General features: G+C 37.6%; 1 protein-coding gene across 3 annotated transcripts in view; it reads right to left on the bottom strand.

Annotated features, from left to right (window-relative positions):
- LOC149788582 (uncharacterized) overlaps window positions 1–25,488 on the bottom strand; it is a 91,658-nt gene that overhangs the window by 49,491 nt on the left and 16,679 nt on the right. For all 3 annotated transcript variants that reach the window (XM_089974631.1, XM_089974629.1, XM_089974630.1), the window contains exons 6-9: window positions 18,852–19,064; window positions 9,398–9,529; window positions 7,442–7,582; window positions 3,936–4,124 (exon numbers count right to left, since the gene is read on the bottom strand). In XM_089974631.1, coding sequence (XP_089830757.1) covers window positions 3,936–4,124; window positions 7,442–7,582; window positions 9,398–9,529; window positions 18,852–19,064 — 675 coding nt within the window. The remainder of the gene's footprint in view (window positions 1–3,935; window positions 4,125–7,441; window positions 7,583–9,397; window positions 9,530–18,851; window positions 19,065–25,488) is intronic.

The following is a 25,488-nucleotide window of genomic DNA, read 5'->3' as shown; positions in this document are numbered from 1 at the left end:
AAGAGATTTCAAAAACAAGAATGTTTAATGGGATAAAAAGTGCACAGAACTAAGTCAATTGAATCATTGATTTATAATTTCTAACCTGACTGTGACCAGAATGGCACTAATGCTGGTATTCCCAGCACCTTTTCATGCTTAACAGACTTTCCATACTAACACTGCACCATATTGCGTACACTATAGGCTAGTTTATTTCCATCAGACAACATAATGACGTAGTTCATCCTGTTAGGCAACTGCTGAATAATTGCATAAATTACATAGTGCTGACAGTCTGGAATTATATTCCTTTGCATATATGAACATAGAAATTAAATCGCTTGTTAAATCCACATGAAAAGCAAATTTGTAGTTGTCATTATTTTTCTTTGCTTGATTTGACATTGTATATATCGGAAGCAGACAACTTATGTATGTACATCTGTAGTTGTGTTACACCTCTTTGCTGAAAATGGACTTGTCTAGAAACTGGAAATGGATCCGAGCATGCCCGTCTATTACACTGAAAACTTCCGTTAAGCATGAAACGCGCATAAGATGACGGTGTTAGGGCCACTCTACTCAGTCAGGTTAGAAACTGTAAATCAATGAATGAATTGACTAAGTTCCTTGCACTTTATATCACATTAAAAGTTTCCATTATTTAAATCGGTAGAGGGGTACAAACGGGTTTGTATTATCAGACTACAGAGTCTGTCAGTGAAATGTAGCACAGAGAACAAATTTTGTGTTTGATTCTGGATCGAATGGATAGCTAGTGTAGGGTACAGAGCAGCGGGGAGGTGTGCTCTGATCGTGGTACTCTAAGTATGATCCGAGCAGCTGTGTTTTGAACTTTTTGAAGTTTTTCAAGTAGATATTGAGATGAACCAGACACAATTGAGTTACAATAGTCCAGTCTTGAAAGTACTAATGAATACACAAGTGTTTTAGTGGCATCAACTGAAAGATATTTGCGAATTGAGCTGATGCGTCTCAGCTCAAGATATGCAGCCTAGCATATGTTCATGACATGTTGGTGCAATGTGAGAGTACTGTCCAGAGTAACACCTAGGTTTTGTACTGATTGTGTGAATTTAATGTTGGTGTTGCTGATATTTATTGTTTGAGGTAAAGGACGTGAATGAGAAAGTCTGTGTGTTGTAATCAGAATGGCCTCAGTTTTATCATCATTCATCTGCAGCTTGTTACATGTCATTCATGATTTCACATCAGAAATGCACCTCTCTACACCTTGGATGGTAGCATCAACTTCAGTTGGGTGGCTAGATTTGTATATTTGGGTGTCATCAGCGTACAAATGGTGAGACTGGATGATGATCTATGATACTTGAGAGCAGCTGAGTGTATAGAATGAAGAGAACAGGTCCAAGAACAGACCCCTGTGTAACACCACAACATATATCAACTGGGCTGGAGTGTATTCCATTTGCAGACACAATTAGTGTCCTGTTGACCAAGTAGGACTTGAACCACAGTAAGGCTGTATCATGAATGCCAAATACATGCTGGAGACAGTGAAGTAATATATCATGGTCTATTGTGTCAAATGCTGCAGACAAATCAAGGAGGGTGAGAACTGTAATCTTTCCGCTATCCAAAGCAGAGAGAATGTCATTAACTACTTTTAGAAGAGTAGTTTCAGTACTGTGGCAAGGATGATATGCAGATTGTACATTGTTAAAAAGACTGTTTGAATTCAGATGAGATACAAGCTGGGATAAAACAACCTTTTCTAAAAAAAATTATATGAATGGGAGATTAGAAACTGGGCGCTAGTTCTTTAAATCGTTATGGTAATGGCAGTTTTGCAAAATGATGGGAATTCCCCAGATGAGAGAGAGGTATTAATAACATCAGTTAGTGAAGGCAATACTGGATCTCAGCACTCATGCAAAACCGATCTAAAATAAAGTAAAACTTAACCAAGGTATGATGGTGTGATGAACAAGACGATGTACAGGTTTAGTGTAATGGAACTATATGCCTTACCCACATTTATTGAGAATCATATAAAAATAGTTTGTGTCCACTGAAAGCAAATCGAAAAGTTGACCTCATGAAGGAGGATCCTAAAACTCTGATCTGAGCAAATATGAATCAGAAAGTTAAATCTCATTCATTATGATATTAATAATATAAAAAAGTACCAAAACCAGTGTATTAAAAATGGACAAAACAGATCAGGAAAATGCTTAGAAATGAAAAGAGGTGAAAATTAAATGGACATTTCCTGCATATGTATGTAACCAAAACCATAAACACAAACCTCAACCTGCTGACTACATATAAGCCTCAACCTTCTGGCTTCATATAACAAACCTTTAAACACAAGCTTTAACCTGCTGACTGCAAATAAAATACCCATAACACATATTTTAAACCACTGCTAAAAATGTTAAACACAAACTTTAATTTGCCGTTTATACAAAACCAATCCACCATTGTGCATCTTAAATTTCCTCAAAATTTACTTTCTTAGTTCTGCAAATCCGAATGACATCACCCATATCAGGGCAAACCTGGTACACACCGAAATTATATTGTAATTTTGACTACATTTCCAAATGAAATCATATTTTCCTTAATAAACTGAATTTACCGAATAAATCCAGTCCATCATAAGCAGAAAAGCAGAATCCATTCATTCCAGACCAACTGCAAAAGTTTATTCAATGCTCATTCATTCAAAATATGATTCAGTTTTATGTAAACCAAAATTATAATTTGTTTAACGCTTATATCAAGGTCATTGGGTGGTGCTTTGTGTGCATTTTTAATGCTACTGTGTATTTATGATTCTACAGTTGTATATTTGTTTTGAAATACAGCATGAATTCAGTAATAAGGTTATTTCTTGTTGTGTATTCCTTTATTATTAGGAAATTGAAATGAGTACAAAGTAAAAATGTTACTGCATTTGTATGGGCAAATATGAACAAGGGCATGCAGTATTACTCAGAAAAAAAAGCTCATTCATATTTTCCCATACAAATGCAGTAACCTGTAAATGCAAGTAGATGAGCACACCTATACAGTACATTTAGTACACGAGAGGATAAGCATACCTATATATTATATGGGTATATGAGTGGACAAGCACACTCATACATGGTATGTGAATGGACAAGAGTTCTACTAAGTCAGTTGAAGCGAAAGATGGTTGTATTTAACTGGAAGATCATACGAATAGTTAAATTCTGCAGACTGAAAAAACTTCATTTTACTTGGGTGGTGGCAGAAAGCTTATGTTTTCTACTGACCAATACAGAGACTATTTTTTGTTGGAATGAGAAACCTGAAAGTCATAAAAGACAAAGAGACATTCTCTTATTTTTGCCATCAATACTCCATACCAATGTAGAATCACTCATTCAACTCTCAAATGCACAAAACATTATATATATCATGCCGAGAAAAATGAAGTTAAGCACTTTTCACAGACACACAGAGGCAGCCAACCTGGACTGGCCTGGGCAGGTATCAAACCTGCAATCCTTTGATTACAAATCCAATGCTCTACCAAATGAACTATCATGGCTCCCTTGTTCATATGAAGCTAAATTTATATACATACATGTAAACCCAATGTTTGCGAGAAGAAAACAAAGAAAGTGTTTATCTGACCTGTCAGTAAAATCTATGCCTTATCATAGAAAATCAAAGTATTATATCTTGGCATGTACCCAATATAATTTACAGGCAATTTCATAAATAGTGAATCAAAAATTAATCAGATCATCTGAAGTAATATATAACCTACTGTGACAGGTGGCCAGGTGAGAAACATAAGACCTGAATGTACGACAAGCTTCAAGAGCATCCTTAAATCCTCTGATGCCTCACACCTTTGCCAGCAGCAATACCAGTCGTAGGTATTGGCAAATGCCATAGTTTGACTGACATATGGCAATATGTTCATTGTCACTTACCTGCACACATTCCATAAGAGTCAGCCCTGAGTCCCCTGGGGCAGATCACATTTTCACACTGCTTAGTGGTCTGACTAAAGCGCTGACCCTCGGGGCAGGTCACAGCAATACAGCGAAACGACCCCTGTTGGTTGACACAGTTGTATCCTGCCACACAGTCATGAATCCCCAGCTCACACTCATTCTGGTCTGGCATTAGGCAGAAAAAATTAAATGAAAATGAAGACAGGATTGTCATATACTTTCAGTCTAAGTAAAGTAATATTAATGTCTATTGATTTTCATGAATTTAGTTGTTTTGGTTTATTTGTGATATCAAATTAATGTAAATTACTACAGGAAAGAAATGTTTGTTTAACACTGTTCATTGCTGCAACATTTATACATTTTCAGATAATTCAGTACCATCATTACATTCATTAAAACTGTATGCATGCTAAAATTTAGTGATCTACAGTAATTCTAACACAATAAATAAGACAGATCAAAAAGAAATCTCAAAAAAGTGGATCAGAGCAATAAAACCATAATGAACATTTACAAACTATTCTGCATTATGTTTGACAGTTTTTAAGTCTCTAATTGAAATGAGTTTAATTACAGGCATTTTCTCTCTTGTACCAAACAGGATAAGACAGTCAACCTCCATCACTGTTGTAACATGCAGGATAAGACAGACCCCCACTATCACTGTTGTAACATGCAGGATAAGACAGACCCCCACTATCACTGTTGTAACATGCAGGATAAAACAGACCCCCCCCCCAATCACTCGTGTAACAGGTAGGACAAGAGAGTCACCTCCTATCACTCTTGTAACAGGCAGGATAAGACAGACCCACCATCACTCTTGTAACAGGTAGCATAATACAGCCCCCACAATCTATTCTTCACATCATGTTGTATATACTGTATATATTGTACATAACAGATGGAAGGCCTCAAGGTAGATTAGTTCTGTAACTAACTGAGTTACGTTCTCTAATAAAGTCTTTATTATTATTATTATTATTATTATTATTATTATTATTACTCTTGTAACAGGTAAGATAATACAGTCCCCCTTCTACCAGGTAGGATAAGTCAGCACCCCCACTCTTGTAACAGGTAGGATAATACAGTCCCCCTTCTACCAGGTAGGATAAGTCAGCACCCCCACTCTTGTGACAGGTAGGATAATAATTAGTGGTAATCCACTGGGATAGACTGCTGATAATCCATGGGGATTAACTGCTGGAAAGTTTAGACAACATATCTATGCACAACTTTACTTTTTCCCTGGCTAACGACCGTTCACTAACAATTTTAGATTACCTGAAATCTATTAGTATATGATGTGGCAGTAACAAGACATTCTCTCAGTTGCATGTGTCTGTCAAGGTACTCCTTATAAGCAATCATATGTGCAGTTCCTGTCTATCTACTTTAGGCAAGGATTAAAAAATATTTTAAACTGACAAGGAATGAATTGGAGAGCAATAAAAAAAATCATTTGTGAATTAATTTTATAGCAAAATTGGGAGTTTATTTGTGAAACTTGATGTGAGATTGGGACATCTCCCTATGGGCATGTCTCTCATGTACTAAATGAACAGCTTTATATCAATATTAGGCTACACGTCCTTTTTCTATAACTAGCTTATGTTGTAAACCAATCAACAAAAGGACAGTCAGGAGATGGATGTTTAGTTTAAAATGGAACACTTATGCTAATACTTCAATGATGGCAGTTACAACTGCTATTGTTTAGGATCAACTTAATATAAAAATGCTATTGTTTAGGATCAACTTAATACAAAACTGCTTTTGTTTAGGATCAACTTAATATAAAACTGCTATTGTTTAGGATCAACTTAATATAAAACTGCTTTTGTTTAGGATCAACTTAATATAAAACTGCTATTGTTTAGGATCAACTTAATATAAAAATGCTATTGTTTAGGATCAACTTAATATAAAACTGCTATTGCTTAGGATCAACTTAATATAAAACTGCTTTTGTTTAGGATCAACTTAATATAAAACTGCTATTGTTTAGGATCAACTTAATATAAAACTGCTATTGTTTAGGATCAACCTAATATAAAACTGCTATTGCTTAGGATCAACTTAATATAAAATTGCTATTGTTTAGGATCAACTTAATATAAAAGGATCATCATAATATATAACTTATTGTTAGGGATGAACTTAATATAAAAACTGCTATTGTTTAGTATCAACATAATATAAAACAGCTAATGTTTGGGATCAACTTAATATAAAAACTGCTATTGTTAAGAATCCAATTAATATAAAACTGCTATTCTTAGGGATCAACTTAATACAAAACTGCTTTTTTTAGTATTCAACTTATATAAAAATGCCATTGTCAGTGATCAACTAAATATAAAAAATGATCTTGCTAGGGATGAACTTAATATAAAACTGCTATTGTTAGCATTCAATTTAATATAAAACAGCTATTGTTAGTGTTCAACTTAATATAAAACTGCTATTGTTAGCATTCAATTTAATATAAAACTGCTATTGTTTGTGTTCAACTTAATATAAAACTGCTATTGTTAGTGTTCAACTTAATATAAAACAGCTATTGTTTGTGTTCAACTTAATATAAAACTGCTATTGTTTGTGTTCAACTTAATATAAAACTGCTATTGTTAGTGTTCAACTTAATATAAAACAGCTATTGTTTGTGTTCAACTTAATATAAAACTGCTATTGTTTGTGTTCAACTTAATATAAAACTGCTATTGTTAGTGTTCAACTTAATATAAAACAGCTATTGTTAGTGTTCAACTTAATATAAAACTGTTATTGTTAGTGTTCAACTTAATATAAAACTGTTATTGTTAGTGTTCAACTTAATATAAAACTGTTATTGTTAGTGTTCAACTTAATATAAAACTGTTATTGTTAGTGTTCAATTTTTAATATGAGACCTGCTATTATTAGTGATCAACTTAATATAAAACTGCTACTGTTAGTGTTCAATTTAATATGTTGTTGTTGCTGTTGTTGTAGGGTTTAACGCCATTTCTCAGCACACGATAGGCTATACATGGTGGTCAGTATTCATGGTGGAGGAAGAACCCGGGAAAACCACCGGAAAGAACCACCGACCCACGAGAAGCTACTGGCAAGCTTTCTCGCATACCCACATTGGCTGAATCCGAGACTCAAACCCACGCAGACAGAGGTGAGATGGCAGTGATCTGTAACAGAGAACATTTTAGACCACTCAGCCACTCGCGGCCCCCTCAATTTAGTATAAAACTGATATTGTTTGTGCTCAACTTAATATAAAACTGCTATTGTTAGTGTTCAACTTAATACTAACTGCTTTTCTAACTGTTAAATGTGCAAACACATTTCTTTGGAAAATACATGGCAAATGAATGTCAGCAGGAGTAGTTTCTAAACAGAAACAAGAATATTCCAATTTTAATTTTATGACCATATTTTTCCAGATGAGCCGAAGAATCAGTCTGTGGAGTTCCACTCACCTTTACATTCCTGTGTCTCCTCATCTAGAGTGTATCCTGTCCCACACCCCACCAGGCGGCGACATGTGTATGAGCCAATGGTGTTCTCACATCTCTGAGAGGCAGTGCATCTGTCCATCCTCCTGGCACATTCATCAATATCTTTATAGAAAGAAATTTTTTAAAAGTTTTTATCAAAGTTATAAAGGTACTTCCCATTATCATGTCTCTCGCTCTTTGGACTAAATACAGGAGTCTCTTGAAAGAACTGATGATCTACTGGACAAAATGAATTTCCAGGAATCCATCTTTGATATTCTTTAGTGATACATTTTTTTAAGATGGCCACCACAGCAGTCATATTGGATATAAGGTCAGCACCATCTTAAGTTGGGACCAACTAGACATCATAAAAAAGTTTTTGGGTGAAAAAAAAACATGCTGATATATTCAGGGGAAGCAGCATCAACAAGACTGAGTTGGTCTATTTTCATTTAGGAAAAAAAGACCTTCGGATAAAAAAACGTGTACAATTTTATGGCAATTCTTGAGCATATGGCTGAATGGACAATAGATAACATGCCTTTAAATAAGCTCATCTGCACTGTGACCAGCAGAGTTAACAAGAGAAGATAACTTTGTATGTAAGTATACTCTCATCAAATTAGGTCAAATTCTGTTAAATAGTGTTTGAAAAGTGGTCGAATGATTTTCTATTTTTACGTTATGGCAGTTATCTTTCATGGCAATCAGCATAATGTATCAAACTTGAGAGGCTCTCATGCTAGACGGCTCCTTGTAAATTTGGGTTCAGATTGAAAACATGGTATTCAAGAAATAATGCATTGCATATGCTTAGAGACAACAGATGGTGCAGGATGCAGGGTCATACCATAAGCTAATTAGACTTTAAGGCTGGGTGAACTCAAAATACTGTAAAGATCTTACTAATCTAAAAATGATTTTCATGACTCAAAAGAGTTCATAGGCATTAAATAAGAAACCATGTTTTGTCGAGTCTGCCTCATATTTAGCTAGAAAAGATATGTACATAAGAAAAGGAAAACACTTTAATATTGAGGTTAATCTAGGGAGTGAATGGATGTACATACAATTGTTGTTGTTGTAGGGTTTAACGCCATTTTTCAGCACACGATAGGCTATACATGGCGGCCAGTATTAATGGTGGAGGAAGAACCCGGAAAAACCCCGGAAAGAACCACCGACCCTCGAGAAGCTACTGGCAAGCTTTCTCACATACCCACATTAGCCGAATCCGAGACTCGAACCCACGCAGACAGAGGTGAGATGGCAGTGATCCGTAACGGAGAGCGCTTTAGACCACTCGGCCACTCGGGGCCCCCGATGTACATACAAATGGTCATGCATATAGATGTTAAAGTGATTGCAATGTCAAGCTTCTGCCAAGGTGAGTTTAACAAAAAACATAAGGAATTTCTTTGATGATTTTTAATTGTCAACTTAAGTCTAATGATTGTATCTTACTATTTTAACCAAATTATAAACAAATAAGAAAATAAATTTATTCTGACCTATTTTTTTTAAATCAAAAGTTTGTATCATTTATAAATGAGTTAATATTTTTTTAAAACTTGTGTGTTGTTTGAAAAACATGGCAGTTATTTTATTTATTCATGATAAGAATATAATCTCATATAATTTAATATTTTGTCTTTCAATCTCACATAATTTAATATTTTGTCTTTCAATCTCATATAATTTAATGTTTTGTCTTTCAATCTCATATAATTTAATATTTTGTCTTTCAATCTCATATAATTTAATATTTTGTCTTTCAATCTCATATAATTTAATATTTTGTCTTTCAATCTCATATAATTTAATATTTTGTCTTTCAATCTCATATAATTTAATATTTTGTCTTTCAATCTCATATAATTTAATATTTTGTCTTTCAATCTCAGGTCAGGGAAAAGATGCAAGGATAATACATACCCTCACAGTTCCTGTTTCTTGGGTTCTGGTAAAAGCCCTCACTGCACACACATCGATAACTTCCAGGAATGTTCTCACACACTTCATTGGGGCTGCTACAGTTGTGTTGTTTTACTATACATTCATCTATATCTGCCGGATAAAATGTGGTACTGTGAATTTCTTTTTTTTCTCCATGGGTATCTAATGTGGTTTTGCAAATAATTGTATTTTTATTGATACTTAAATTTGTGGATGTAATTCTAATGTGGAAAAGAGGCATTAATGTCTTAGAACATGGCAATCAAAACATTCTTTACAACTTTGACAATGGGAAGCCACTCTAACTCCCCTTTCCACATACTAGGTGGCTACGTTTATATCTGGTTGAAACCAATTTTTGACTTGCATGACAGCCTAAAAGATTTTTACATTAAATGGAAAGGTGGGAGGGATTATTTGTAATGTGATCAGGTAACTAGTTTCAGAGAAACATATTACACAATTTGCTTTCTGTGTCAAATACATTATCACATTAAATTAGGAAAATAGGTAAAGTGGAGGAAATGATGAGCATCTGACATCTACATGTGTCACTCAGCAGGAGTATGATTGCTCATGCAAAAAGGATGAACTTCTTCTAATGTTAGTTTATCAAAACAAGAGACATTTTGTTTATAAACTTGTGCACAGGAAATCCCTGTGGGATTCTGCACTTGATTATTTTCTCACCATCAAATATTTCCCAGGCAAATCTATCAAAAGTCTCAAATTCATATCTAGTTTAAAGGTTTTGCTTTCATGAATGTGGAATGGTCACTGTATGTGCAGCCACCAACAAACCAATGAGATTTAGTTCTCACCTTAGAAGGCTATGTTATGCAAATAGAAACAAGGGCATCCTGGGCATGCCAGTCAGCTGTCTCCAATATGTCCCAAATTGAGACATTATGTTCAAGATCAGGCTCATGGAGGTTGTTCATGAGCTGAAATCTTTATTTTGTATCTGATCCTGTGAGAGTTCACAGGGCACTGATTTAATAATACCCTTTTGCCAAGCAGCCAGTGCTTGTGGGATTATGTCTTGCATTCCTGCCTTCAATTGTAGGAATATCATTTCACAGTTGATGAGGATACTGTTTGAACAAAGATACAAGTTTGCCATTGGAGAATAGGCAATGAGAATGGCATGATTTCAATGATGTGAGACTAGAATTAAGTTCCAAACTCCTTTTCAGTGAGGACATCCCTGAAAGGAGCTAGGAGTCAAGGAAGAGTTTGTTTGGATGTGGATGGATTAGTGGTGATCTAAACTGCTTGAGCAGAGTGGAGGTCACTGTGACTTGTCTGGGTATGGTCTGTCACTAAATTGAGCAGATTGTTGATCCAGGGAATTTCATCTTACTGGGGCAATCAAAGACAGTGTTGTGTGTGTCCTTCATTTATTACTTGTTTACAAAAGATGAACACTAACAATAGCAGTTAAATAAGGAGGGAAGGTGTATGTCCACATTACATCCCAGCTGATTAAAACAGCATGTGCAATCCATGCCTTTGAGGTCATGGAAATGTGAAAAAGAAATGTCCAGTATCAGATGGTCCCCGTGGGCATTGACCAGATGGAAGGTTATGGAGTGATAACTCTGTATAAATTAGTTTTCCTCCCTTGATAAACAATTGGCCAGGATATTGAGCTGGACAGGAATGTGTCAGGCTTGAATATTATATGATATTGGGAATACCCATGAAGGTATTCCACTACCATGAAGCAAAGGTCTTGTGACTCTTCTGCCACTTGTAGAGATATGTCACTATGAATTGTCCAACATTATCATGACTGTATTTCATGGATATGTTCCACCCACATGTGGAAGGCATTAAGAATGGCTTTCATTTCCAAGAGAATGATACGAAAAGCCTTCTCTTAAAGAATGTACATGTTACTGACCGTCACAGGTCCACTAGTAATCTGGCATTTTGACAGGTCCATCCCCATAATAAGCAGGCCAAGATGATGTAAGAAACAATCCTTGCCTAATCAATGGCTTGTTTGATGCTTTCTCTGACACATGAGTTTCAATGTGTTTGTGAGAAAGATGCCAAGTTAAAATGTGTTACGATTTCCTTATCTATATGGACAAAATGTTGAGAATCGATAAGGATTGACTTCACTACACAGATTATTCACCCTGAACTATGAATGATGGAAGTAAGGTTCTTCAAATCATGAACAAAAACCCATACTTACAAAATGATTTTGTAGTGTCATCCAGGAATACCACCTTCTCGGTGGAGAACAAACTGAAATGGTCTAAACATCCTACTGAAGATCCAAGTTCAACATTCTGGTTGATGCCTTTTCTGATCATGAACAATTATTTCAATGTGTATGAGAAAAATATGCAGAGTATTAAGGGTTCCATACTTGGATGGACCATAATGTTGAGAAGGGACAAGAGCCCACTTCTTTTACATTGATTATCCATGATGCGATGATGGAAGTAAGGTCTTAAACCAAAAACCAAAATTAAAGACTGTTTTGTAGTGTGTCGTACAGGAATGTCACCATCTCTGCAGCAGACATACAGAACACTCTTAGAGAAGGCCCAAAGGCTTAGACTGGGAGTATATGAATTAGTATACTGAAGTAGACTGGGACTGTATGAATCAGTATATTGAACCAGACTGGGACTGTATGAATCAGTATATTGAAGCAGACTGGGACTATATGAATCAGTATAATGAAGTAGTTCTGGGACTGTATGAATCAGTATATTGAAGCAGACTGGGACTATATGAATCAGTATATTTAAGTGGACTGGGACTGTATGAATCAGTATAATGAAGTAGTTCTGGGACTATATGAATCAGTATAATGAAGTAGACTGGGACTATATGAATCAGTATATTGAAGCACATGTCAAGACTGATCTTGTATGAGTCACATGTCTATCACAGGTCTAAATTGCTGTTGGTCTTCATAACCAGAAATCTTCTGGAGCAGAAATCCTGTTTGTGCAGCTTTCACACTAACTATTGGGAACTATGAACAACTGTAGCAACGTTTTGAATGATTACAGTTCGTCATCATCATCTACATCTTCCAAGGCATTGACCTTGTAACTGGCATTCCAATGAAACAAAATCCCTTCTTTTTTTTTTATATCACTGCCATGAACTAAATTCCTTATGTTTCATTGTCAGATAAGCATGTTCTGGCATTTCCATGCCATAACCTCCATTAACAGGAAAGGATTGTTGATGTACCATTTGGCATGCATCTACATTTTGGCCATTGAATATGCTGTCAGTAGTGATTGCATTATGGATCTGGCTCAATCAGATGACTTCTTAAAAAAAGGCGGTTCACTATGAATTTCATAGGAATGGTCAATCCAGTCAATTGCTTGGCAGAGAACATATGCTTGGCCATTGTAAACGTGCAAAGCTTATTTGTATGGCTGGACCAGTTAGTCCACAGTCTAAACAGCATACCAAAGATGATATAAGCTTTGCAGTCCTGGTGGCTGGTGCAGTTTGGTCAGTATTGACAGTCCATCCATACAGTATAGGTTGGTATGGCTGGCTATGTGGTACATCTGGATGGTTTTATCACTGGTCAGAGACTCCTGACCGTACTACATATTTCATTCATACAGCTGGAATGGATGGTCAGAAGTCGGAATGGTGTACAAATGATATATGCTTTGTGATCTGGCTAGCTGGTGCAGTATGGTAGGTACAGACCATACGTCTCTACCATACTGGTGAAATTGCAAATCTTCACATCCGAATTGTTTTCCAAGTATTGTCATGCATGGACTGAATAAATAATTACATGCCTACACACCTCATCAGCAGGGTCCTTGGCTTATCCCAAGAAGGATTTCAATATATAAACAACATTTCTACTTACCAACATATCAATATCAAAAGCCTTTGGAATCATACTTTTCATATGCAATTTTAAGGCCTGGCTGGAATTACCTGTGCTTTCTACTGTATACACAGGTTCATTATGTTCTGGTGCTGCTGTTGTGTCTTTATGGGGAGGTGGAAAGGGCATCTTGACATAACCAATGTAACACATGAATTACTGGGTGGGGGGGCATCTCATCATCACCCACCAGACTAATGAGACTAATCAATTATTCTACTGTATTCACAGATACTATTTAAAACAAATTTTTAACGTTTTTTGAACCAGTGAAAACATAATGTGTATCATTACAGCTCAATATAAAAACATGAAAGTAAAAACAGGTTTAAACTGGATATAATGGTAGCCACCTAGCAGGTAGAAAAAGGGAGTTAACCTGAAAGAGTTGCTCCATAGAGTTATATAATATATAGACCGAAAGACATTCTTCTTTGTTTCTGGGAGGGCTTGATTGGTAGGTAGCAAAGAAAGTTATCCTAATGTAATGTTATTAGGTAATGTGTTTGATGGAGAAATTATTAAATATTCAAATACAGCTTATACTGCCATTAGTGATAAATATATCATTATATTGTTGTTACATTAAAAATGTAATTAACAACAACTACTGCTTTAAAGGCAGCTCAAAATGGCAAAATAGATCTGAGGTCTTTTTCAAGCATGTGTTAGAAAGGCAGTTGATGCTTCGATTAAAAACATGGTTCATTGTTTGCTGGCTCAAAAATAGTTTATCCTAAAACTAAAACAGCACTCTGTTATGAGGGTATATTTTTCACATTCTGTAATTTATCTCATGTTTGAACCTCATGTACAGCTTAACACTGAAATTGATTCAGATGATATAAATTTGATACAATCCCCTGTAGGTATAGTTTTCAAATAAAATCAAATTTGCTGTTTGTGATGGAAGACAACTTAGTAGTGCTACCTTTAATATGAAGAAGAAAAAAAATTTAATGAACAAAAGGTTAACTTTACAGGGTTATATTTCTACAAATAACATTGATATTGACAAATTGTGACTCAGATTTCACAGGTTCCAAAATATGTAGTATAGTGAATTTCAGCCTGATACCTGTATGATAAAAAAAGTTACTAGCATTTGAAAACCCTGTTTTAAATTGACAAATTTGTGAGTGAAAAAAAATACTATCCTCCCCACTTCTAGCGGCCATAACTTCATAACTAACTGGAATTCTTTATTGAAAGATTGCATGCATGTACAGTAGTAGCCAGGGAAGACACTATAGTATGAAGCACAGACAGGACCCACACCTAAACTGTATAGTAGTAGCCAGGGAAGGCACTATAGGATGAAGCACAGACAGGACCCACACCTAAATTGTACAGTAGTAGCCAGGGAAGGCACTATAGGATGAAGCACAGACAGGACCCACACCTAAACTGTACAGTAGTAGCCAGGGAAGACACTACAGTATGAAGCACAGACAGGATCCACACCTAAATTGCACAGTAGTAGCCAGGGAAGGCACTATAGGATGAAGCACAGACAGGACCCACACCTAAATTGTACAGTAGTAGCCAGGTAAGACACTATATGAAGAAGCACAGCGAGGATCCACACCTAAATTTTACAGTAGTAGCCAGGGAAGACACTATATGAAGAAGCACAGTGAGGATTCACACCTAAATTGTACAGTAGTAGCCAGGGAAGACACTATAGTATGGAGCACAGACAGGACCCACACCTAAATTGTACAGTAGTAGCCAGGGAATGCACTATAGGATGAAGCACAGACAGGACACACGCCTAAATTGTACAGTAGTAGCCAGGGAAGGCACTATAGGATGAAGCACAGACAGGACCCACACCCAAACTATACAGTAGTAGCCAGGGAAGACACTATAGGATGAAGCACAGACAGGACCCACACCTAAATTGTACAGTAGTAGCCAGGTAAGACACTATATGAAGAAGCACAGCGAGGATCCACACCTAAATTTTACAGTAGTAGCCAGGGAAGACACTATATGAGGAAGCACAGTGAGGATTCACACTTAAATTGTACAGTAGTAGCCAGGGAAGACACTATAGTATGGAGCACAGACAGGACCCACACCTAAATTGTACAGTAGTAGCCAGGGAATGCACTATAGGATGAAGCACAGACAGGACCCACACCTAAATTGTACAGTAGTAGCCAGGAAATGCACTATAGGATGAAGCACAGACAGGACCCACACCTAAATTGTACAGTAGTAGCCAGGAAAGGCACTATAGGATGAAGCACAGACAGGACCCACACCTAAACTGTACTGTAGTAGCCAGGGAAGACACTATAGGATGAAGTACAGACAGGACCCACACCTAAATTGTACAGTAGTAGCCAGGTAAGACACTATATGAAGAAGCACAGACAGGACCCACACCCAAACTATACAGTAGTAGCCAGGGAAGACACTATAGGATGAAGCACAGACAGGACCCACACCTAAATTGTACAGTAGTAGCCAGGGAAGACACTATAGTATGGAGCACAGACAGGACCCACACCTAAATTGTACAGTAGTAGCCAGGGAATGCACTATAGGATGAAGCACAGACAGGACCCACACCTAAATTGTACAGTAGTAGCCAGGGAAGGCACTATATGATGAAGCACAGACAGGACCCACACCTAAATTGTACAGTAGTAGCCAGGGAAAGCACTATAGGATGAAGCACAGACAGGACCCACACCTAAACTGTACAGTAGTAGCCAGGGAAGGCACTATAGGATGAAGCACAGACAGGACTCACACCTAAATTGTACAGTAGTAGCCAGGGAAGGCACTACAGGATGAAGTACAGACAGGACCCACACCCAAACTATACAGTAGTAGCCAGGGAAGACACTATAGTATGAAGCACAGACAGGACCCACACCTAAATTGTACAGTAGTAGCCAGGGAAGACACTATATGAAGAAGCACAGCGAGGATCCACACTTAAATTGTACAGTAGTAGCCAGGGAAGACACTATATGAAGAAGCACAGCAAGGATCCACATTTAAATTGTACAGTAGTAGCCAAGGAAGACACTATATGAAGAAGCACAGCGAGGATCCACACCTAAATTGTACAGTAGTAGCCAGGGAAGACAATATAGTATGATGCACAGACAGGACAAACACCCAAACTCTACAATAGTAGCCAGGGAAGACACTATATGAAGAAGCACAGTGAGGATCCACACCTAAATTGTACAGTAGTAGCCAGGGAAGACACTATAGTATGAAGCACAGACAGGACCCACACCTAAATTGTACAATAGTAGCCAGGGAAGGTACTATAGGATGAAGCACAGACAGGACTCACACCTAAATTGTACAGTAGTAGCCAGAGAAGACACTATATGAAGAAGCACAGCGAGGATTCACACCTAAATTGTACAGTAGTAGCCAGGGAAGACACTATAGTATGAAGCACAGACAGGACCCACACCTAAATTGTACAATAGTAGCCAGGGAAGGTACTATAGGATGAAGCACAGACAGGACTCACACCTAAATTGTACAGTAGTAGCCAGGGAAGGCACTATAGGATGAAGCACAGACAGGACCCACACCTAAATTGTACAGTAGTAGCCAGGGAAGACACTATATGAAGATGCACAGCGAGGATCCACACTTAAATTGTACAGTAGTAGCCAGGGAAGACAGTATAGGATGAAGCACAGACATGACCCACACCTAAATTGTACAGTAGTAGCCAGGGAATGCACTATAGGATGAAGCACAGACAGGACCCACACCTAAATTGTACAGTAGTAGCCAGGAAAGGCACTATAGGATGAAGCACAGACAGGACCCACACCCAAACTGTACTGTAGTAGCCAGGGAAGACACTATAGGATGAAGCACAGACAGGACCCACACCTAAATTGTACAGTAATAGCCAGGGAAGGCACTACAGTATGAAGCACAGACAGGACCCACACCTAAATTGTACAGTAATAGCCAGGGAAGGCACTACAGTATGAAGCACAGACAGGACCCACACCTAAATTGTACAGTAGTAGCCAGGGAAGGCACTATAGGATAAAGCACAGACAGGACCCACACCCAAACTATACAGTAGTAGCCAGGGAAGACACTATATGAAGATGCACAGCGAGGATCCACACTTAAATTGTACAGTAGTAGCCAGGGAAGACAGTATAGGATGAAGCACAGACAGGACCCACACCTAAATTGTACGGTAGTAGCCAGGGAAGGCACTATAGTATGAAGCACAGACAGGACCCACACCTAAATTGTACAGTAGTAGCCAGGGAAGGCACTATAGGATAAAGCACAGACAGGACCCACACCCAAACTATACAGCAGTAGCCAGGGAAGACACTATATGAAGATGCACAGTGAGGATCCACACTTAAATTGTACAGTAGTATCCAGGGAAGACAGTATACGAAGAAGCACAGCGAGGATCCACACCTAAATTTTACAGTAGTTGCCAGGGAAGACACTATATGAAGAAGCATAGCGAGGATCCACACCTAAATTGTACAGTAGTAGCCAGGGAAGACACTATATGAAGAAGGACAGTGAGGATCCACACTTAAATTGTACAGTAGTAGCCAGGGAAGACACTATATGAAGATGTACAGCGAGGATCCACACTTAAATTGTACAGTAGTAGCCAGGGAAGACGCTATATGAAGAAGCACAGCGAGGATCCACACCTAAATTGTACAGTAGTAGCCAGGAAAGACACTATATGAAGAAGCACAGCGAGGATCCACACTTAAATTGTACAGTAGTAGCCAGGGAAGACACTATATGAAAAAGCACAACAAGGATCCACACCTAAATTGTACAGTAGTAGCCAGGGAAGACAATATATTATGATGCACAGACAGGACAAACACCCAAACTCTACAATAGTAGCCAGGGAAGACACGATAGGAAGAAGCACAGCGAGGATCCACCAATCCACCAATATAGTATGATGCACAGACAGGACAAACACCCAAACTCTACAGTAGTACCCAGGGAAGACACTTGATGACCTACCAGCCTAGTTCAATTCAGATCTGCTTTACTATTAATAGCGTGTTAAACAGATGCATCAGTTCCTTTCAGAAGCAAAGTTGTTGTTATAGGATGCTGGAAGTTTTATTAAAATTTACTGTGTACAGTAATTAATCACTACTTGATTGGCCAGCTTCTAATAATATTCAAAATTTTCCAAGATTGTACAATCATATTAACTACATCAGTCTACCCAGTTGAGAAAATAGTCATTCTTTCCCAACAGCTCTGATTTGTCTTCATGGTAAAGCATCAATCTTTAGGTTCAAAATAAAATATGACAGAGCTGAAATTATCTTCATACTGTAACAATGTGTCCAATATATTTTGTCACATACCAGTCTGTTCCTTTATCTTTTTGATATTTTTCCTGATATGCAATTACCACAGTTCCTTTCAGAATCCTTAAAAAGCAAATTGATTTGTTAATTTATTTAACACAGAACTACCTGGAAACAAAACACAGTTAGATAGCCCTTATACTTTACAACAAGGTTTTACCATCACATATTCCAGACACTGTATTGAAGCCATAGCCAGCTGGACAGTCAGTTGAAGTCTGTCTCAACACACAGCGCCTGCGTGTGGAATCATACACAAATCCTGTCGGACATGACATATGATTCCCAGGCTGGCATGAGTAGTTCCCAATTGTATTCACACAAACTTCCAAGGATGCACATCTAGCCTGACCCATACGACATTCATCTATGTCTTAAAAGATTAAAAGCGAACAATCAACTGGTTATATTGTTAATAATGGCACCAATCAATCAAATGGTTATACTGTTAATAATGGCACCAATTAATCAAATGGTTATATTGTTAATAATGGCACCAATCAATCAAATGGTTATATTGTTAATAATGGCACACATCAAATGGTTATATTGTTAATAATGGCACACATCAAATGGGTATATTGTTAATAATGGCACACATCAAATGGGTATATTGTTAATAATTGCACACATCAAATGGGTATATTGTTAATAATGGCACACATCAAATGGTTATATTGTTAATAATGGCACACATCAAATGGTTATATTGTTAATAATGGCACACATCAAATGGTTATATTGTTAATAATGGCACACATCAAATGGGTATATTGTTAATAATGGCACACATCAAATGGGTATATTGTTAATAATGGCACACATCAAATGGGTATATTGTTAATAATGGCACACATCAAATGGTTATATTGTTAATAATGGCACACATCAAATGGTTATATTGTTAATAATGGCACACATCAAATGGTTATATTGTTAATAATGGCACACATCAAATGGTTATATTGTTAATAATGGCACACATCAAATGGTTATATTGTTAATAATGGCACACATCAAATGGTTATATTGTTAATAATCATCATCATCATCATCAGTCTCATGACCTAGTGTGGTCATTGAGGCACTGTGCTGCTGAACATCTGACCAGTTCCCTCCACTTGTCTCGATCATGTGCCAATACCTGTGTCTCCGCAAAACTTTTCCTGGTCCATTCTGTGATGCTGTCAGTCCACTTTTTTCTCTGTCTACCTCTCCTTCTGCCACCCTGGACGCTGCCCTGCAGGACTGTTGTGGATAGACTGTTGGCTCTAGTGACATGGCCATACCATTTCAGCTTTCTCTTTTTGACAGTGGTGAGGAGATCCTCATATTGGCCTGCTTCACGCCTGATGGTGTTACACACTTCTTCATTTGTGATGTGGTCCATGTAAGAGATGCCAAGGATGGTTCTGTAGCATCTCATTTCAAGTGACTGGATTCTTTGTTGTAATTCTGCTGTCAGGGTCCATGCCTCACATGAATACAAAAAGACTGAGATGACTAGAGCTCACAATAGTCTGATTTTAGTTTTCAGACAGATATTCTTGTCTCTCCAGATGGGTCTTAGCTTTGACATAGCTGCCATTGTTTGTGCTGCTCTTGACAAAATTTCTGCTCTTGATCCCTCTTCAGTGATTATGGAACCAAGATATTTGAACTGGCTCACTGTTTCCAGTTCATGTCCTCTGACTTTAATCTAGGCTGAGATTTGTTTGCCACTATTTGTCATCAGTTTTGTCTTCTCAGCGCTTATCTCCATGTCAAATCTGGAAGATGTTTCATCCAGGTTTTTCACTAAGGTGGCTAGCTCGTCTTCACTGCCTGCCAGCCCATCAATGTCGTCTGCAAAGCGGAGGTTGGTGATGTTACGCCCTCCAATGCTGACTGTCCCACAGTGGTTTTCCAGGGCTTCACTCATGATGCGCTCTAAGTAGATGTTGAAAAGCGTGGGTGACAGGAGACAGCCTTGACGCACTCCCACTGTTGTCTGGAACCAGTCCCCCACAGCACCTTGGGCAATTACTGCACTGGTAGCCTTGGCGTACAGCTGCTTGATGGTATTGGTTAACTTTTGACCCATGTTACACTTCTTCATTGTGGCCCACAATGCCTCATGCCACACTCTGTCAAAGGCCTTTTTGACATTTATGAACACGTGATAGATGTCTTGTTGATGTTGTGAGTACTTTTCACACAGAACTCTGAGATTGAATATTTGTATATCTTTCTTACTGACCATGTTTAGAATACCCTGTAGTTTGTTGTAAAACTCCTCTATTTCTTCATCATCATGATCGGTAGTTGAAGCATAGACTTGGATAATTGTGATGTTAAAGTGAGATGCTTTCAGACGAATGGAAATCATTCTGCTAGATATGGGGCAGCATTCAAGCACAGATCCCTTGATGGCTTTGTTTACAAGGAAGAATACTCCATTTATGGACTTGTCACACTCTCCACTATAGTATAATATATGCCCATCTTTGGTTTGGTGTTCTCCTAGGGATTTCCATCTAACTTCACAGAGTCCCAGAATGTGCCATGTGTAGTGTTCCAGCTCATGTGTCAACTCTTGGAGTCTTCCTATTTGCGCCAGAGTTCTAATGTTCCAGGTGGCGATGGCAATGTTGTATCTCACTCTGATTGTATGCATAGTACCAGTAGCACACTCGTCACCTCCGTCCTGGTGGACAATGGCAGGAGTGGTCCTTGTTGACCCAGGTGACGACGGATCCGGTATTGTAAGCTCAGATTTGTCAAGCATTATCAGTGTGTCTTGGGCAAAAGTCGTCTGGCGGAGCCCATCCCTCTCCAGACCAAGGAGTTGCCAGAAGGGGATGTAGTACATTGTCCAGCTGCCTTAGGGTCTCCACTCTGGATTTTCTTTTAGGGTTTACTCCCTTAGCCTTTGGCTAACCAAAGCCGACCTGCAAGGCAGCAGGAGACTCGTGGATGGGCGGGTGCGTCCATTTCCCAAGCACATAAAGCATCTGCCACTGCCCATATTGTTAATAATGGCACACATCAAATGGTTATATTGTTAATAATGGCACACATCAAATGGTTATATTGTTAATAATGGCACACATCAAATGGGTATATTGTTAATAATGGCACACATCAAATGGTTATATTGTTAATAATGGCACACATCAAATGGTTATATTGTTAATAATGGTACACATCAAATGGTTATATAGTTAACAATGGCACACATCAAATGGTTATATTGTTAACAATGGCACACATCAAATGGTTATATTGTTAATAATAATAATAATAATAATAACAGCAATAATAATAATAATAATAATGAGGACTTTGTATAGCGCCTAATCTTTAGAAGCTCTAAGCGCTTTACAACATTAGACAACATATACGATAAAAAAACATATAATGATATGATTACAAAAACAAACACCATGAAATTAGAAAACATTTTTAAAAAACATGCTGAGAATATTTAAGGCAGGAAACATTATTAGGTCTTTAAGTTTGTTCTTGCAGTCGAAATAAGTGAGTTTTGAGAGCCCTCTTGAATGTGATCACTGTGTCTTTGTGTCTAAGTTCAGTGGGCAATTCATTCCATGTTGCTGGGCCCTGGTATGCAAAAGAACGCTGTCCATATGACTTCGTTTTGGTAGTGGGAATAATGAGTATACGATTGTCATAAGAGGAGTGTAAGTATCTTGCTGGTGTGTACAAATAGGTGAGGTCGGATAGGTATGTTGGACTAGAGTCCAACAGTGAAACGTAGCACAGAGAACAAATTTTGTGTTTGATTCTGGATCGAATGGATAGCTAGTGTAGGGTACAGAACAGCGGGGAGGTGTGCTCTGATAGGGGTACTCTAAGTATGATCCAAGCAGCTGTGTTTTGAACCTTTTGAAGTTTCTGGAGCAGATATTGAGATGAACCAGACGCAACTGAGTTACAATAGTCCAGTCTTGAAAGTACTAATGAACACACAAGTGTTTTAGTGGCATCAACTGAAAGATATTTGCGAATTGAGCTGATGCGTCTCAGCTCAAGATATACAGCCTTGCATGTGTTCATGACATGTTGGTGCAATGTGAGAGTACTGTCCAGAGTAACACCTAGGTTTCGTACTGACTGTGTGAATTTAATGTTAGTGATGCTGATATTTATTGTTTGAGGTAAAGGATGTGAATGAGAAAGTCTCTGTGTTGTGATCAGAATAGCCTCAGTTTTATCATCATTCGTCTGCAGCTTATTACATGTCATCCATGATTTCACATCAGAAATACACCTTGGATGGTAGCATCAACTTCAGTTGGGTGGCTAGATTTGTATATTTGGATGTCATCAGCGTACAATTGGTGAGACACTGGATGATGATCTATGACACTTGAGAGCAAGTGATGTTGTTGTTGTTGTTGTTGTGGGGTTTAACACCATTTTTCAGCACGATAGGCTATACATGGCGGCCAGTATTAATGGTGGAGGAAGAACCCGGAAAACCCCGGAAAGAACCACCGACCCACGAGAAGCTACTGGCAAGCTTTCTCACATGCCCACATTGGAGAGCAACTGAGTGTACAGAATGAAGAGAACACGTCCAAGAACAGACCCCTGTGGAACACCACAACATAGATCAACTGGGCTGGAGTGTATTCCATTTGCAGATACAATTTGTGTCCTGTTGACCAAGTAGGACTTGAACCACAGTAAGGCTGTATCATGAATCCCAAATACATGCTGGAGATGGTGAAGTAATATATCATGGTATATTGTGTCAAATGCTGCAGACAAACCAAGGAGGGTGAGGACTGTAATCATTCCGCTATCCAACGCAGAGAGAATGTCATTAACTACTTTTAGAAGAGTAGTTTCAGTACTGTGGCAAGGGCGATATGCAGATTGTACATTGCTAAAAAGACTGTCTGAATTTAGATGAGATACAAGTTGGGATAGAACAACCTTTTCTAAAAAATTTTATATGAATGGGAGATTAGAAACTGGGCAGTAGTTCTTTCAATCATTATGGTCTAGTGTTGGTTTCTTCAGCAGAAGCTTTACAATGGCAGTTTTGAAAAATGATGGGAATTCCCTGGATGAGAGAGAGGTATTAATAACATCAGTTAGTGAAGGCAATACTGGATCTAAGCACTCAAGCAACAGTGATGTTGGAATTGGATCAAATTCACATGACTTTGGTGCACTCTTCATCTTGTTAATAACGGCACACATCGAATGGTTATATTGTTAACAATGGCACACATCAAATGGCTATGTTATTAACAATGGCACACATCAAATGGTTATATTGTTAATAATGGCACCAATCAATCAAATGGTTATATTGTTAATAATGGTACACATCAAATGCTTATATTGTTAATAATGGCTCACATCAAATGATTATATTGTTAATAATGGCACCAATCAATCAAATGGTTATATAGTTAATAATTGCACCAATCAATCAAATGATTATATTGTTAATAATGGCACGCATCAAATGATTATATTGTTAATAATGGTACACATCAAATGGTTATGTTGTTAACAATGGCACACATCAAATAGTTATGTTGTTAACAATGGCACACATCAAATGGTTATGTTGTTAACAATGGCACACATCAAATGATTATATTGTTAATAATGGCACACATCAAATGGTTATGTTGTTAACAATGGCACACATCAAATGCTTATATTGTTAATAATGGCACACATCAAATGGTTATATTGTTAATAATGGTACACATCAAATGATTATATTGTTAATAATGGCACACATCAAATGATTATATTGTTAATAATGCACACATCAAATGGTTATATTAATAATAATGGCACACAACTATTTACGTCAGATTATAATAATTTATGCTACATTCCAACAACAGAATTTACTATATTCTAACATAAAAGTATTATAATAGTTTTCAAAATTTTATTTCACAATAACTAATTATAGCTTAAGTTTGTTACTTAACTGTACCAAATCCAGCTTGACAAAATAATTCTGTACATAATAATAAATCAAAATTTTTAACTTAAAAGAATACTAGATAACAATTACCATGAATTCAAAGTAAACAAGAGTCCCTTGAATGGACTGATGCCCTATTGGCTGTAATGAATTTCCAGGAATTCAAGATCAGACCATTTCTTCCTTGTGAATGTTGAAACCATCTCTGATAATTGTTAAGAGATAACAAGACTGTCAAATTTGCTGCTGTGGTGGACATATTGGATGTCAACTTGGCACTATTTTCATTTCAGGCCAACAAGGTATCATAAGTAGTCTTCTTGGGGAAAACAATGCTGACATGACTCTCCATTTGGAGGAGCAACATTGCCTTAATAGGTATGAAAAGACATTTCCTACTCTTCCTTCTCCCTTTAAAGTCTGCAAGTAAAAACACAGAGCCCAAACTGCACATAAAGTCTGTCTTGGTCATCCCCAGCAAGCACAGATATGGCTGACACTAGGGATCTCAACTGAGAGTGAAGCAACTAATGAGAAACCTAGTTGCCAAAGAAGAGAAACTGACTCAATATTCACAATGAACCTGATACAGCCCTGCTCTGTGGATAGGGCATGGAGCTTGCTTCCGTCTCGCAGATGCTAAGGCAAACAAGAAAACCCATCTTGTAGGTAAGACACTCAAATAAAGCTTCACCAAAAGGAACATGGGGGAATGTTTATTTCTAAACCACAAGAAACAAGATAGATTCCATCCATTTAGGCAAGAGCGATCGAGACACTGATCTCTGCAATTTAAAATATCTGATCTGCTTTAAGTAAGAATTTGTCCTGA

This window comes from Sinohyriopsis cumingii, chromosome 11 (assembly GCF_028554795.1).
Source record: "Sinohyriopsis cumingii isolate HCF-2022 chromosome 11, ASM2855479v2, whole genome shotgun sequence".
NCBI lineage: Eukaryota > Metazoa > Mollusca > Bivalvia > Unionida > Unionidae > Sinohyriopsis > Sinohyriopsis cumingii.
The sequence above is the reverse complement of the archived record's forward strand: the minus strand, read 5'-3'. Positions and strand labels throughout refer to the sequence as shown.